Genomic DNA, 17,561 nt, shown 5'->3' with positions numbered 1-17,561 from the left:
AAATTATGAAATAAAAAATATTACGTGTACAAACACATTTTAAAAATTCTAATTTATGATTTGATGTTTGATTATACGTGAGAAAGAATCTCCACAATATGTCTCACGTGCCCACCTAAATGGGTGGTCTCTATTCTACTACAATATTTGGTCATTTATTAAAAATAATTTTTAAAATTTTATTAAAAATTATTCAAATTCATCCTCAAAGTATAATGCCAAAGAACATGACAGCTGTTGATAGGAAGAGAAAGTCCACCGTCATGGAAATCTCATATGAATGGAGGTCAAACATGTGTGTTTTCTGCAATACTTTCCAACATGTTAATACTAAATCTGTAAAAACAATTGAGGAAAAGAATAAAATCCTGAAAATCCAGGAAGTGAAAAAACGGAAAAATGAAACGGAAGAATCAAGAATGGAAGAGCACATTGTGGAAGTCAATGACATTGATAAAGAATACAAAAATGAGAAAAATGCAGAGGATGATTCAGAGAAGGAAGAAAATGATAAAATTGAAGAAACAGAGGATGTTGAAGAAGTTCAATCTGAAGACAAGGAAGACAAGGAAGAGAAACAAGAAAAAGAAGAAACCAAAGAAAATAATAGAGGAGAAGAGTGAGGAGGAAACTAAGGTTGTTGATCCTTAAATCCGCAAAACTAAAACAGAGAAAAGCATTGATAAAAGCCCTAAAATTCTGAAAAAGAATTCATTTTATCATATCGGTACAAGTTTATACAGAGTAAGCTAAACAATGGGAGAAGACATGCATCATCATCTTGTACAATTCAATCACCTTTTGTGAAGTATGAACGAGAAAGGGGAAGTGGAATAAAGCAACATGGCCTACAAGACGAATATGAAAATAATTACAAAAATTGAGAATGTCAATTGTAATATTTGATTGTACTGTTGTTTGATTGTTACCATTCAGAAATTCTATGATCATTTAATTGTCATCTTATAATCAAAGTTAGGGCTTGTCTAGTTTTGATTCTTGACCCTCTCACTTTTTGGGCTTCTTAATAAAATAGTGTTAAACTATTTTTCAAAAAAGAAATTATTCAAATCCTATCCAGGTCTAAGGTTCTAGCCTAATTCCTATCCTATATCTCAGGATTATACTCATCTTTCCTTAAGCATGAGCCAAGGTTTGTCATTATACAATATAGAAAAATAATAGAATTGCTCACACATATGGCTATGCATATGGATGGATCGAGAAGAGACATGAAAATATTCCACAAATAGATATTAGTTTTAAAAGAAATGAACCCTAAGTAAAATATTATCTTTTATTTTTGTTAGAAATTTTATTTTAAAGTTTTTTTAAAATCAAACAAGGTCTTTAAAATAAAAATAAGAAAACCTAAAATGCATAAAGTTGCACACAAACGAGTCTTAAAGCCAATCGGGTCAGGCAGTTCGACCCATGGATGCAGCGAACCGAGCGTAGGAGCAAGATCTGGTTGCGGAAGTCTTCGGTCATGGAAGTGAGGATGGCGCACTAGGTCAAAAAGGAGGCCATGACCTTTGGTCGCCTTGGTAAAAAAGAGAGCCACGGTCTCGTTGTGGTCACATTCAACCTTTAATTAGCCAAGTGATGATTGGAAATTTGGATCAAACTGCCTTGGATCATGATTCACGATTCTGAATGGCTACACCTTATCGTTATCAACAAGTGATCATTTTTGAACCTTCTAAACACAGGACTGACCCCGAGAATTATGGGACTTAAGGGTGTAAACGAGTCGAGTCGAGCCGAGTACTATATTACTCGAACTCGACTCGAATTGCATTATAAATACTCGAACTCGAGCTCAATCGAGTATCAAAATTTATACTCGAACTCGGCTCGATTACAATTCGAGCTACTCGAGCTCGAACTCAAAAACTTGAAATTAAATTTTATGAATTAAAATTATATTTACCACTAAATAAAATCTCAAACATAATATAATATATATTTCACAAACTACGCATATATAATCACAACATTATTTAAGAATAAAAAATATAAATATCATCACATAATTTAGAGATAATCATTCAATCACAAACATCTCATTTAGAAATTACAAACAAGATTAAATATTTAAAAGATGTTTATCACAAATATTACAAGTTGGGCAATATGATACACTAGTCATATAATGATCTTCAAATTTTACAATATTCAAAATTTAAAATAGTGAAAATAATGAACAAGCTGCTTCATTAATAGTAGAATCTAAAAAATATATGTTCCAATGTCTTTTGATGGAAAAAAATATGAAAGATGGACCACGGACGAAGAAGAAGAAAGAGAGGAATTTAACCATTTGAAAATGGAAGGAGAAAAGAGAAAAGGGTTTGACCATTTAGAAATAGAAGAAGAAAAAGAGAAAGAAGAGTTTGACTGTTTGAGAATGTAAGAATGTGAAAATAAGAATGGTAGGAGAAGAAAGAGATGAGTTTGATTGTTTGAAAATGAAATAAAGAGAGAGATTAATGGCTTAAGAAGGAAAGTCGAGTTTTTTTGGTTATATATATATATATATATATAATATATATATACAATATAATATAATATAATATAATATATATAATATAGTATAACGAGCTACTCGTGAGCTACTCAAACAACAAATATAAAGCTCGAGCTCGAACTCAATTTTATAAACGAGCTACTCGAGCTCGGTCAAACCGAGTTCGTGCTGAGCTTTGACCGAGCTACTCATGAGCAACTTGACTCGTTTATACCCTTAATGGGGCTCAATACAAATTTAAATTTTGTGGCCCCTAAAATTATAAATATTAATTTTTTTAGAATTAATAAAAATTTTATAATTAACAAAATATATATCCAAATTAAATATATAACAACAATATGTTATATATAAAACATTTCATAATATATATATATATATAATAAGTTCTAAGTGCAAAAAGACACAATAATAATTAACGACTATGAAAACACACTTCTCCTTGCATTTTTTGAGTCAAATCTTTTAATTAAGTCATCATATTCTAACTATTCTACGCACTCCTTTCAATTGATAACATCGCTAATCCATTTAATATTATGAAGCCTGATTTAATAATATTTGTGATATATGGTATGATGTCTCAACAATAAGAAAACTACAATGATAGATATTTTAAAGTATTAAAAGATTAGGAAGATAAACATAAGAATAAGAAAATTTTAAATAAATAAGTGAGTCAATAACATCATTACCTCAAAAATGATTTTTACTATCTTGGTAAGAGATGCATAGAAGAGAGAAAAGTTAAAAGAGACAAAAACCGAAGTTATATGGTTTTAGGGTAAGAATATTATTATGTTAGAAACTTAGAATAGAAATAGGAAATGACACTCGCAATAATAAGTTTTAGAGTTAGAAAATTACGACTACAATATTAGGTTAGAAAAGAGTGGCAATATTAGAATAGAAAAGAAAGTAAAATATAATTAATTAATTATATAATTAATAAATGAGATATAAATGGTTAATATATTATAATACTGTAAACACTAAAAATTTACATCCCAATTTATAATACTAAATAAGTATTTTGAATTATTTTTAAATAAATAAGATTAAAATAATTAACCCCATGGACAAAAACTAATTTAAAACAATTAATTATGATTAATTAATGTTTTAATTAATCAAATTAATTCAGAGTTAAGGTCAAAATAAAAAAATATATATTTTGGATAAATATTGTACCCATAATGTCTCAAAATAATTTTAGAAATTAAAGGATAAAAATAATAATTTTTATGAATTGTTGTATCAATTTCATTCAAAGAGAATTATTTATTTAAATCTTAAAAATATGAAAAAATAAAATAAAATAAATTGGTAAAATATTTTCCATATTTATTTAATATTTTGTATAATTTAAAATATCAAAATTAAAGCCAAAAAGGTGAAAGAAAAATCAATTTCAAATAAATTCTTAAGGTTTTAATAAAAAAAATCAGTAATCGGGTGTAGCCAAAATTGGAAGAAGAAACTACAAATGCAACCGCGTGCGTTGGATCAACATCGAATTGTAATCCAACGCTTCAGGCGCTTACACACAGCTGGTTGTAGCCGAGCAAGAGCGCGCCCAGGTCGTAGCGAATCTAGAGACTGACCGTTAGTAGAACACTAACGGAATGACAGTCGCTAACGGACATCCAACGGAACGCATGACGCTAGCAAAAACGACGTCGTTTTGGCTATGAACTTTGTCTTCATCTCCAACGCCCTCTGGATTTAGCATGAAAAACACAAATTGATTTTGGCTCTTTGGAACTCATCCATTTGTTGATAGTTTTGGCTAATTCAAAAGCTAGAATGATCACCCTACGATGGTGATCATTCTCCCCTACGAAAATAGGGATGAATCACCCTACTCCGGTGAGTGCCAGAAAAGAACAGTCCAAAGCCATTAATAACTTTTAGTTTATTCAAGCCATTAGGTTTCCCCAACCGACCTAAGATGAGTATAAATACCACCCTCAACTCATTCTGAAGGCATCCAACCAAGATAGAACACTTAAATCGAACAAAATAAAAATCCGCCATTATAGCTTCAAAACTTCGGATTTTTCGAATTTTTTATTTAAGACCTTAAAGCTTGAATCTGTGCATCTAGAAAGCTTTCATAAGGATCAAGGAGTGTTCTCCAATCCTTTGTAAGATTCCAATCATCATCAAATTCATATTCACAGTTTGAATTTGAAATTATTATATTTTAAATTACAAAAAAATGTATGCTTGTTGTTTATGTGATTTTATTATTGAATATTGATCATAAGATCATTTAGAAACTATCTGGATAGGATAGAATTGATCAATCGATCTAAATAATAAAAAACCAAATTTGAATTTATAAAAAAAAAAGTTTGTTGTTCTTGGGTTAATTCGATCGAATCACAACCCAAAAAGCTTCCCAACATGATTGTAATGATGTTGTGAAACTATTTGGATCATGTTTGATCCATCCCGATCATTTTGATCTAAATCAAAATTGTCAAAAATAAAATGAAATTTTGATTTCTTGAATTGGTTAAAACGAATAGTAGATGATCTTGTTTTGGTACCAGTCAAGTATATGTGATATAAGTAAGCTATTGGATAACTCCTTTCATTTCAAAACAACTTTTAAATCAAAAACTCAAATTTTAACCACAAACTGTTTTGAACAAATTGATCATCATTCAGGTCAATCCATACCTTGAGATGATGATTAACATGTTTCTGGGAGATTTGTGAAGCCACCCAAGCTCTTAGATCAAAGAATCAGAGCTAAAAAATACTAATTTTAAAAAATGAGTTATTGTGTTCTTGAGGACCAAAACCGATAAAATAAGTCAGGACCGAGACCTAGGGCCGATTTTCTTGAGTTAGGGCCGAAATTGTTAAGTTAAAATAGTTAATCAACTATTAGTGTTAATTAACTATTAGCATATAAATGAGAACTTAATTTTGTTTATTTAATCCTATGCAGATTAAAGAAAACCGAGAAGAAAAAGTTGTCCGGTATTTGATTAAAGTCAGCATTAATCAAACTTCAGTTTTATACAAAAAGGGTGATTCCAGTTTTATCTCCAAAGTTCGGCTTTTTAGACTTCGGTATTATATGAAGTCGATATTTTATGGAGCGTAACCGGTTTGTTCGCTCTTCGGTATTTTATCAAAGCATAATCGGTTTGTTCTCTCTTCGGTATTTTATCAAAGTGTAACCGGTAGTTTACACTTCGGTATTATATTGAAGCATAGTCGGTATTCTACACATCGGTTTTATATTAAGGGACGTGTCCGGTATTTTGCAAATCGGTATTTTGTGAAGACACGTCCGGTTATTTGCAGATTTAGTTTTATACTGAAGCGTATGCGGTAGTTTATGACTTCGGTATTTTTGTAAACACGCGTCTAGTTTTATCTTCCGGTAATTTAAATGAGCGCTTCCGGTATTATATAACTTTGGTTATATAAGAAACGCATTCGGTACTTTATTGAAACCGGCTTTTCAATAAAATTGGTATTATAATGGAGCGCTTCCGGCCTTTTCTGCTTCTTCTATTTTACCAACCTCGATACAATATAAGAACGCTTCCAGTAGTTGCAGACGTCAGCTTTATACGTCCCAAATACGTCAGCTTTTCTTCTATATTTGTTTCCACTTTTGTGCAAAGACTGATGAAGATCTTTTGGTAGCAACAGAGTTCTGCTATGAACCAAGATAAGTCAAACTTTCTGAGATATACGTTCCTCATACATCGTAATCCCATTAATGACAATTTGTCTTACCATCATTCAAAAACAGACAACATCATAGAAAATCTCATCTGATGTACTCTCTTGGAACTCAACCAATCAAATAAGGACTAGCATCCTATGAAGCAAATATGTCCGTTATATGACCGTTGAAGCTCAACTACTTAAAAAGAAGATGGAGGACAAGTAAAGACATGAGTTTTCCACATATCTTCTACAACTTGACAACAGAGATACAAGCTTTAACGTTTCTTGAAACTGTTATTCACAACTCTCTCAAGCTCTCAAAGTCCTAAAATCTTTCAAGTTTGCTAGAGTGTTAAGACTATATTATATATTGCTTATTCTGTGTGAGTTGATCATCATTGTAAGTTGATAGAATTTGTTTCTGTTCAACACAGTGAGTGTGCTAGGAGTTCGAAAACAGGCAGTAACTAAGTCCTGGTTGTTCGACTGGGTTTGTATACGTGTTGTATTTAAAATAAATCTTCTAGTGAATATCCTTCTCATCTTTGAGAAGAAGGGGTGACGTAGGAGCTTTGTACTCCGAACATTCATAAAATCTTTTATCTCGTGTATTCATTTCTTCCAATCTCATTTACATATTGCTTCAAGTCTAAACAAACTATTATGCACTTGAACTTGGTTCAAGAGTTTGTGAAGACTTGCGTAGAATAGAAACGGATATTAACTTATAATAGAGTTAATATCAAACAAAGTGTGTGTAAGTGTTCAACATAGTCAGACCCTCGTCTCTATCATTGATCCCGATCCTAACAGAAAACTAGGACCGATGTTCTTGAGCTAGGAATAAGACATCCGACCGAGGATTCTCACATAGGACCGAGAGGTCCGACCTAGGACCAATAGAATTTGGACCTAGGATCGAGACTCGCGAGACTCACGACCGAGAAATCCAAACCTGGGACCGAGACTCCCAAACCCGGGACCAAGAACCCCTAAGCCTAAGACCGAGGAACTTAGCCTAGAGCTAGTCCCGGATCGAGAGGTTTATACACCTTGACCGATAAACCTAGCCTAGGCTAGTCTAAGACCGTTAGGCTTTTTACATCTAGATCGGTATGATCAACCAAGGACCAATAGTTCTTAGCACTTTGACCGAGCGACTTCGGTACTCAGACCGAGAGCTCTTGAGCCTAGACTGAGGATCTCTAGACCCCAACCCATAAATCGGACCCAAGCCTTAGGACTCCGGTCCTAAGGCCAATTTGGTTCCATTTTAAAAATCCAAAATTATTTTTATAATTTTGAGACTTCAAATCATTATCTAAAAATCTAGAAAAATTATAAAATATATTTTAAATATTTTTGGGATGTTTTCACAAAAATATTTTGACAATGGTTTGTTTGGTGTTTATTTCTAAACCATAATGCCTTTTAAAATAACTATTATTCTTCAGGTATTTCCACCCTAGTGATCATTCGCAACAGGTACTAGCATTTAAATATTGATATTTCAATACTTTAAATAATATTAAACCTAGAAGAATGACTAGGACCGAAAGAATAAACGATTAAAAAACTCAAAACGTTATACAACTAATTTTCGAAAGCCAAGTTTATAAAGTAGAGAACGTTTTCGAACGGGTACAGAGGACATAGCGCGAAAGCCCTTTCCTCAGTATTAATATACCTCGAACCAAAACGAAATTCTAGTGCAAAATACGTTTGTACACGTGCACCTTTTAATTAATGTTTCAAAAATCAATTGGAGACTATGTCTTAAAATAAATAATCTTTTCCTAAATTAATTTAAACCGGATTTCAAATCGTCATTTAATTATAAAAATCCCCATATTATTAAAATTTGAATAAAATTAATTATTTTACATAATTGATTTTTAAAAAAACTACTAGGTACTATCAAAATCTTTTGAAAATAATGTTTTATTTTAAAATATGCATGGCACGTAAACCAAGGTTGAGACCATCAAATCTCGAGCCACTCGTAGTTCCCTGTATTGTCACGTGTCCACGACACATGCTAAACTACGGGTACGGGATTTTCAGGGTTAAAAACACAGAGATAAAAAAATTATATATAATTGTATAATATATATTTAATATGAAGAGAGAAAAAAAAAGAAAAAAAAGATTAGTTATATATAATTAATAATACTATTATATATTGAAAAATTGAAGGATGGGACTATGCAACTTCATAGGTATCCCGTGACACGTTGAGAAATAGAAATATGGTTCTTAAAATTATGATTTGCTCTATTTCGAATAGGGATGTTATTCGGTTCGGAATTGTATTCGAATAAATTTTATTAAAATCGAACTGATTTTGAATTCAATTTTTTGATTTGAATAATTTGAATTCGAACCGAATTAATTTTTTTTAAATTTTGTTTTTAAATCAATTTTGAATTCAAATTTTTCGAATTCAAACCAAATTCAAATTTAAATTAGAGAAATTTTATCTACTAAGTCTAAAATTATAAAAAAAAAAGAAAAAAATTACTCAAACTATTCTTAGTGATTTACCGATCTTCAATGTTTGGCGGTTGAACGACAAAAGTAAAACAATGTTTGCAACTATCAATATATTACCACTGGTGAGATAGTTTGATAGGTTAAAAGTTTTAGAGAATTTTAGAGTTAGAGACGAGGAGGGTGACCAAAAAAATCAGAAAGACATGAATGTAAACGACTGGAAAGTGTACGATAGAGGAAGGGGAAAGAGAAAGGGAAAGGGAATGAGAGATTATGGTTTTATTGTGCTGGATAAAAATAATATTGATATATTAGGAGGTCCGTGTTAATTTATTATATAATTATTTAATTATATGTAATAAATTATATAGGATATAATTAAAATAAATAATACAAATAAATAATAAAAAATAAATTCATTTTTCGGTTCGATTTTCGAGTTGAACTCAACTCAAAAACCAAACCAAAAACCATATTTGAATGTACCCTTAGGGCGTTGAATGACGACCTCGAGTAAATCTAAGAAAAAGGAAACTTTCTATGTTAGTTGGTTTCGAAATTAGAGACTTGAAACGAAAAAATATAATTTGTGATGTTGGGAGGTAAAAGACAACCTTTAACTCGGCCAAAACTTGTCTTCATGCGTCCAATGACCGAGTAGTGCCCACCCGCGTAGCTCCATTCCCGATCGAGACCTTCTCCGCGTTGACTGACCCTTGTGCTTATTGACCTTAATTCAACCCGTGCCCAAAAGCTAAAAAAAATTCAAAACTCGTGGATGATCGGCCTGATCAAAAGCCTAGAAGAAGGCTTGTTTGTTAAATGCTTATTGGATTTGTAACGATCTGCCTTTAGTATAGGAATTAATATCACATTTAATTCTACAGTTATGCAAAATTAAGTTAGTATTTACGTTTCTTGTTTTCAGCATTTTTATAGGCGTAGTTTATTTCTTTTGCTGTAATCTGTTTTATCTTTATCTTTTGACAATTAGAAATCTCTCTTCATCTGTTTATTTCCACACTTCATTGTTCATCACTTTCTTGCATTCCGCACAACAATTGGTATCAGAGCGGGTTAGATCCGATCAGATTATCACTTTTGTTTTCTGGCGAGAGAATGTCTTCAATGAATCTGAAAAACAAAAAATTCACAGGGCGAAACAGTTTTGGTCTATGGCAGATCAAAATGCGAGCCTTGCTTAAACAACAAGGCGTCTGGGCACCATTGTCGAAGGAAAAGGCGAAGATAGTTGCAGGTCCTGCAAAGGAGTCTTCCTCTGGTAAAATCACTGTTGAGCTTGAGGTCTTGGAAGAGAAGGCGCACTCAACAATTTTACTCTGTCTGGCTGATGAAGTGATTATGAGGTATCAGATGAAGATACCGCAATCGGTCTATGGTCGAAGTTAGAGGCTTTGTACATGACAAAGTCACTGACTAACAAGTTGTTATTGAAGCAACGTCTGTTCAGTCTTCGTATGCTTGAAGGTAAGTCTCTTCGTGAACATCTTGATAAGTTAAACACTATATTACTTGAATTGAGAAATATAGATGTTAAGATCGAAGATGAAGATGTTGCATTAATTCTGTTGGTATCTTTACCCAACTCGTTTGAAAATTTTGTTCAATCGTTCGTTGTGGGTAAAGACTCTGTAACTCTAGAGGAAGTTCGGTCAGCACTTCATACTAGAGAACTGCGTCATAAGGCGAGCGGTGAAATTGTAGACAATCAAGCATCTGGGTTGATTGCCAACACAGTCAACTACAAAGGGTCTGGAAAGAAGAAGGATCAGAAATACAAAGCTAAGGGCTCTAATGCTAAAGACATCTGCAATTATTGTAAAGAACCTGGTCACTGGAAGAATAATTGTCCTAAGAAAAGGGGCAAATATTCTACGGCTGCGATAGCACATAAAGACAGAGACACCGACTCGGAGGAGGACATTGCCCTTGTAGCTAACGCTTCTCTACACCCTATTGATACGTGGGTGTTGGATTCAGGGTGTTCATATCATATGAGTTCGAACAAAGAATGGTTCGATACCTATGAAGATTATGATGGTGGAAACGTGGTCATGGGAAATGATGCCATATGTAAAACGGTGGGTATTGGGACTATCAAAATTCTGACTGATGATGGTAAGATACGGACCCTAACTGGCGTTCGGCATGTTCCTCAACTGAAGAAGAACTTAATATCTTTAGGCATTTTAAATGCTAAAGGTTTCAAGTTTAGCGGTGAAGAAGGAACATTGTGCATCAGTAAATGTTCAAAAATAATACTGAAAGGTATTAAACAGAATACCTTGTATATACTACAAGGTAAGACGCTGACAGGTTCCGCTGCGGTCGCATCCAAATCTGTGAATCGGCATCCTAATGTAACCAAGTTGTGGCATATGCGACTTGGACATATGGAGGAGAGGGGGATGCAAATTCTGTCCAAACGAGATCTTCTATCTGGCCACAAGGTTACCAACCTTGAGTTGTGTGAACACTGCATTTTCGGGAAAAAGCATCGCCGTAAGTTCAGTAAGGGAGTTCACAAAACTAAGGGCACACTATATTATATCCACTCTAATTGATGGGGTCCTGCTCAAGTTGAAGGTATAGGAGGTTATAGCTATTTTGTAACATTCATAGATGATTACTCAAAGATAACATGGTTGTATCTTCTAAGACATAAGAGCGAGGTATTTAAGACCTTCAAACATTGGAAGGCACTGGTGGAGAATCAAACTGGAAAGAAGGTTAAGAGGCTGCGAACAGATAATGGACTTGAATTCTGTTCATCTGAGTTTAATGAGTTCTGCAGGGATATGGGGATTGCAAGACATCACACTGTCCAAGGTACACCACAGCAGAATGGTGTAGCAGAAAGGGTGAATCAAACATTGTTAGAGAGAGTTAGAAACATGCTCTCTAATGCGGGATTGACTAGAAAGTACTAGAGCGAGGCTGTCTTAACAACTTGCTATCTGATAAATCGTGCACCACACACTGGGATTGATTGCAGAATCCCTTACGAGGTATGGTCTGGTAATGTCGTTGATTATTCTCATTTGAAAGTCTTTGGGTGCACATCTTACTATCATGTTAATGAAGGAAAGTTGGAACCAATGGCAAAATAGGGTATTTTCATGGGCTATGGAGATGGAGTCAAGGAATATAGAATCTGGTCATCTTCTGAAGGTAGAGTAATCCTCAGTAGGGATGTCACTTTTAATGAGAAGTTTATACTTAACTCCTCTATCAAGCCATCACTTTCTGGAGAAAATAATAATACCGAGAAACAGGTGGAGCTTCAGGTGGCTCCAGTCCAAGGGACAACTGACATGACACACGATACTGATAAGCCATCTGAGGAAGTTTATCAATTTGGAGCATCTGAAAGTCAATCTGACATTGCAACACGACCTAGAAGGCAAATTAAAGCTCCTGATAGGTTAATTCATTCAATCGAGGGAAGAAAGATCTCAACTGGTCCTGGAAGTAGGACAATCAGTCCCTCTATAAATGATACTAAAGAAAGGGTAAGTTATGCACTTCAGGTAGCTGAAGATGTCATACATAACGAGCCATCTTCTTACAATGAAGCTGTTAATGGTGCTGATTCTGCGCAATGGATTGCTGCCATGTGTGAGGAGATGGAATCACTTCACAAGAATAATACATGGGAGCTGGTTACTTTACCTAAGGGAAGAAGAGTCATTGGGTGTAAATGGATTTTCAAAAGGAAAGATGGAACCTCTAGTGCTAAAGGGACCAGATATAAAGCACGATTAATTGCAAAGGGATTCAGTCAAAAGGAAGGCGTAGACTATAATGAGATATTCTCACCTGTAGTCCGACACACTTCTATCAGGGTACTACTAGCTATAGTAGCACATCAGGATCTGGAACTCGAGCAATTAGACGTGAAGACGGCTTTCTTACATGGTGAGATTGAAGAGGATATACTGGTGAGTCAGCCTGAAGGATTTCTTATTCCTGGTAAGGAAACACATGTTTGTAGTCTGAAGAAGTCTTTGTTTGGACTTAAACAGTCTCCTCGACAGTGGTATAAGTGGTTTGACAATTTCATGATTGAACATGGTTACAATAGGAGTGCATATGATTGTTGTGTCTATCACAACAAAGTCAGTGATGGTTCTTTGATTTATTTACTCCTGTATGTAGACGACATGTTAATCGCAGCCAAAAAGATGTCGGAGATTCAAAAGCTAAAAGACCTTCTTAGTTCTGAGTTTGATATGAAAGATCTAGGTGGAGCACGAAAAATTCTGGGCATGGAAATAGTAAGAGATCGAGTTCAAAAGAAGCTATTTCTTTCACAAAAGAGTTATATTTTGAAAATGTTGTCTCGTTTTGGGATGAGTACAGCAAAGGCTCTCAATACTCCTGCAGCTGTTACTGATCATTTGTCTGCATTCGCACCCCAGTCTGAAGCTGAGAAGTTATACATGTCTAATGTACCGTATGCTAGTGCGGTGGGTAGTTTAATGTATTCCATGGTATGCACTAGACCTGATATTACGTATTCAGTTAGTGTTGTTAGCAGGTTTATGTCTCGAACTGGTAAGGAACACTGGCAAGCGGTAAAGAGAATATTTCGCTATCTGAGAGGCACATCCGATGTTGGTCTCATTTACGGGAGTAATAACCAGTGTCTCGTAACTGGTTATTCTGACTCAGATTATGCTGCAGATATCGATGGTAGAAGATCAATGATTGGTTATGTTTACACCCTTGGTGACTTTGTGGTTAGTTGGAAGGCAACATTACAGTCGACGGTGACGTTGTCCACTACCGAGGCTGAGTATATGGCGCTAACTGAAGCAGCCAAGGAAGGTATATGGTTGAAAGGATTAATCAGTGACCTTGGTATCCATCATGATCAGGCAATTGTTTTTTGTGATAGCTTAAGTGCTATTTGTTTGGCCAAAGATCAAGAGCATCATGATAGAACCAAACATATTGATGTTCGTTATCATTTTCTTCGTACTGAGAAGAGAATCAAAGTGAAGAAGATCAGCACACATCATAATCCTGCTGACATGTTCACGAAGCCGGTTCCACTTAACAAATTCACCCATTGTTTAGACCTGCTAAATGTTGACAGTTGGAAGTAGTTTGATCAGGCTCTTCTTGTTGGGTGATACTAAGGCAAGGTGGAGATTTGTAACGATTTGCCTTTAGTATAGGAATTAATATCACATTTAATTCTACAGTTATGCAAAATTAAGTTAGTATTTACGTTTCTTGTTTTCAACATTTTTATAGGCGTAGTTTATTTCTTTTGCTGTAATCTGTTTTATCTTTATCTTTTGACAATTAGAAATCTCTCTTCATCTGTTTATTTCCACACTTCATTGTTCATCACTTTCTTGCATTCCGCACAACAGGATTTAAATGTTTTTATTGTTTTAAATTGAAAAAAATATTAAATAATTTTTTTTTAAAAAAATATGTTACTTGGGGACCTTTTTTTATCACTTTTATCTATTTTCACTTTTCCTTTTGTACATACAGATTACATCTAAAAATATTTCAAAAATTAAAATCAAATTTATTGAACTTTATAAATGAAAATATGTGATTTATTTGAAAATTAACTTTAGTAAATATAGGTTCAATCATAATTTGTGATCTTTATCTGCATGTATTTTAAATTATCAAATTTTAATATCTTAAATTATTAATATTAAGATATAAAAAATTAATAAATAAAATAAATATTTTTAAAATTGGACAAAATTTGAAAGACCGTCCTCTTTCCCAAGTCCTCTTTCCCAAGTGTAACAAAATCCCGAACCTCAAAAATGTGTTTGAATACATAAAATATTTTTTCTTAATTTCCAAAAAAAAATTAAGTGACAACTCACCCAAAACATAGCCAAAGTCAAATTTCTCGGTAATTTTTCTAGTAATCGATGAGAGCTATAATATAATTTTGTCTAAACTACAAAAATAACAAAATATATTGTATATAATATCATAAGTCCTACAATTATTTATCTACAATTATTTATTGCCTTCCAAATTTACCAACTCATGCAATCAAATTAAGTAATAACTCAAATTTATTGAAGAAATATACAAACTTTATTCAAATTTTATGATATTTTGGCCCTGTTATTTATAATGTCTTTTTTAAATAAAATGCAACGCCATTTATAATGATTAAATATTAAAAATACCAAAAAATAATAAAATTATTAAATTTCAAGTAAATCCCTTCATTAATACAGTTTTCAAAATATTTCAAACATAGAAAAATCCATTTTACAAGTTAAAAGAAGTCCAAAACATACAAAATTCTGCATCTGAAAAAAATTACCTAAGTTTGCGTTAGTTATTAAAACAGCAAAAACACTAACATTATATTTCCTCATGCGCCTCACCTCTTTGATTCTCGATGATGAACACGATCGATAACCCTTTAAGGTAGGTTTTATATTCTTCCTAAAGTTCAACAGTTCAAAAAAATGCATAACTGCCACTAAGGTTATATTCATTCATTTCTTTATATGCTCATCTTCATTAATACTCGGATAAGAACAAAAAATACACAGCAAAATCAATAGGGTTCTAAAGTTGCAAAAATCTGTCTGAATTTGAGAAGGCGAATGATGTTTACATACCTTTTGCGCTCCATCTAGTTTCATAACGACTCTAAAAGGGTGTCATTCAGATTTTTCATCCTTTCTGTCCATTTCAAGTAACATCTTCGTTATTCTTGCACTCTATAGAAAGCAACAAGGCATGTAAATAAGAGGAATTACTACAGTTTTCAAATAAGCCACACCTGATATTCAAAAAAAACAGTGAAGAAGAGTAAAGAACATGAATTAAGTAAATGTGTTCATGTCAGCATTAGGAAAATAAAACCTTTTGCTTCTCGTCATCCAATTTCTGCTTCATTCGTTCATGAAAAGCTTCATGGTCGTTGTTTATGTTTCTGCTCCAAGAATCAAGTTCTTTCCTACTTGCCTCAAATTCATTTCTTAACTTCTCCTGTTCTTCAAAAAACTTGTGTACTTGCTCTTGTGCACGGGACTTCACTTTCTTTGTTTCTACAAGGCAATGATTTTTCATGTCATGAATGATCATCAGATTTTCAATTTATTGAAATCAAACCACTATAATGTCTTTTCATCAGAAATTTCTATGTCCAAAACAGAAAGGAAGAACATTGTATTCATATTTCATACGAACAATGCACAACTACTTATCCAAATATGACACAAATGTCAATCACCACAATAGCAAGTGAAACAATGAAATGGGATTATATTGAAATACTGTAAAAAGACATTAGCAAGGGGAAGAGAAAAAAACCTTCAGCAAATTCAAGGCGCAATTTATCTTTTGCCTCAATCATCTTACTCAAACACAATGTGGTAAGATTCTTATCGCTCTCCATTTGATGAAGATATTCGTTTACAAGGTCACTCTCAGAAGTAATCTCTCTACTGTCCATCTTCTTCTAAGAAGAACACAAACATAAATACAATAAATTGTAAAATTCAGTATGCATTCACAGTAGTGTATCATTTTGGCTAGCCATAAATAACAACAACTAACAAGAATGAACCCTTATCATAAAGAGAGTCAATTTTCATGGACAAATTCTATTCCAAAAGAAATACCTAAAATTTCTTCATAAATCGACTTGCTAAGTGATCAACTAAAAAGGAAAAGTGAAGTAAATAGTAAAAGAGTAATCTTCGCCACTTCTGTTCCAAAATGAATACGCAAATCTTAAGAGAGAAACGAAACTTTGGTACCGGGAAATCTGATCGCCCGGCGACTCCTGCCGGGAATGGTTTTGACAAAACCCTACCTTCTCGAATTTAGAAAGAGTGTGCTCTGCAAATGCAAATGGGAATAGATCCATTTTCCCTCTCTTTTAAGAGCTTATTTGATTTTTGGATTTAATGAATAAAATATTGACAATGATACAAAATTGTGTTTATTTGAATTTTATATTGGTCAATTGAATACATAATAATTTATATGTTTAAAATAAAAATATAAAAGTAAATGTATTAACTTTAAAAAAATATATATGATAATCCAAAGTTATTTACCTTCAAATTAGAATCCACAAGTATTTCAATCTATATTACTATTTTCTGATTGTTATAAGAAAATATTTCTTTTACTTCATAAGGAATAGATTTCATTTGTGCCCTATATATTATTTGTTCATTTTTTATCCTAAATTATACATTAAACTTATGTCATTCATTATTACCACAACCTCATTATTATTCACTAACATAGAATCCTCTTATGTGTAAAAGAAAATCAAAATTTTGTTTATAACAAAATTTATTTTTTCACTCATAATATTAAATTTATAAATAAAATAAGTAATCAAATTTATTAAGTTATTTTTATAAATTTTAATATTAAAATATTATATATCAAGAAAGATTCACCCAAATTCTTCAATTTTTTATTTTCACTTTCTTTAAAGGAACAAATAAATGGATACATTTGTTCTGGTCTATTTAGATTTTTATGGTACTACTAGTAAAGACAATATTTATTAGTTAAAATCATCTGCAACATTTTTTTTAAGAAAAACAGAAAGAACAGGCGATTTATGACACATTTAGTGATTTTCCTAATCGCCCTTACTGAACATACTTGAATGAGAAGTCAATTCTACTTCTGAGTTCGGTGTCTCACCAACTATTTTTATATGATAATATGATGTATCGAGACTTTAGAAACTGTTATGGGTCAAAGACCAATTAATGGTTATTGAAGTAGGTCAAAAGCTGAAAAAATATGATGTATTATGGGTGCCAAATCCATACAATGAATT

At 32.7% G+C, this 17,561-nt stretch overlaps 1 protein-coding gene across 2 annotated transcripts; it reads right to left on the bottom strand.

Moving 5' to 3' along the window:
* Positions 1 to 15,219: 15,219 nt before the first annotated feature.
* Positions 15,220 to 16,589, bottom strand: LOC124931506 (factor of DNA methylation 2-like). Of its 2 annotated transcripts, none has more exons than XM_047471987.1 (4): positions 16,513 to 16,589; positions 16,064 to 16,211; positions 15,614 to 15,798; positions 15,220 to 15,530 (listed from the first exon to the last, which is right to left on the bottom strand). In XM_047471987.1, exons 2-4 carry the CDS (start codon positions 16,203 to 16,205, stop codon positions 15,516 to 15,518), a joined length of 342 nt encoding a protein of 113 aa, XP_047327943.1. In that variant the 5' UTR covers positions 16,206 to 16,211; positions 16,513 to 16,589; the 3' UTR covers positions 15,220 to 15,515. The 2 variants fall into 2 exon arrangements, with proteins under 2 accessions (XP_047327943.1, XP_047327942.1); XM_047471986.1 differs by having other exon boundaries at positions 15,220 to 15,468.
* Between the last annotated feature and the right edge of the window lie 972 nt (positions 16,590 to 17,561).

This window comes from Impatiens glandulifera, chromosome 3, assembly GCF_907164915.1.
Source record: "Impatiens glandulifera chromosome 3, dImpGla2.1, whole genome shotgun sequence".
NCBI classification, from domain to species: domain Eukaryota; kingdom Viridiplantae; phylum Streptophyta; class Magnoliopsida; order Ericales; family Balsaminaceae; genus Impatiens; species Impatiens glandulifera.
This window is presented reverse-complemented; position numbering and strand designations above follow the sequence as displayed.

Coding starts and splice junctions, on each gene's coding strand:
- LOC124931506 (XM_047471986.1), bottom strand. CDS start 16,205: ATGGACAGTAGAGAGATTACTTCTGAGAGTGACCTTGTAAACGAATAT. Junction 15,799..16,063: donor GCGCCTTGAATTTGCTGAAG/GTTTTTTTCTCT, acceptor ATTGCCTTGTAG/AAACAAAGAAAGTGAAGTCC. Junction 15,469..15,613: donor TGGATGACGAGAAGCAAAAG/GTTTTATTTTCC, acceptor TGCTTTCTATAG/AGTGCAAGAATAACGAAGAT.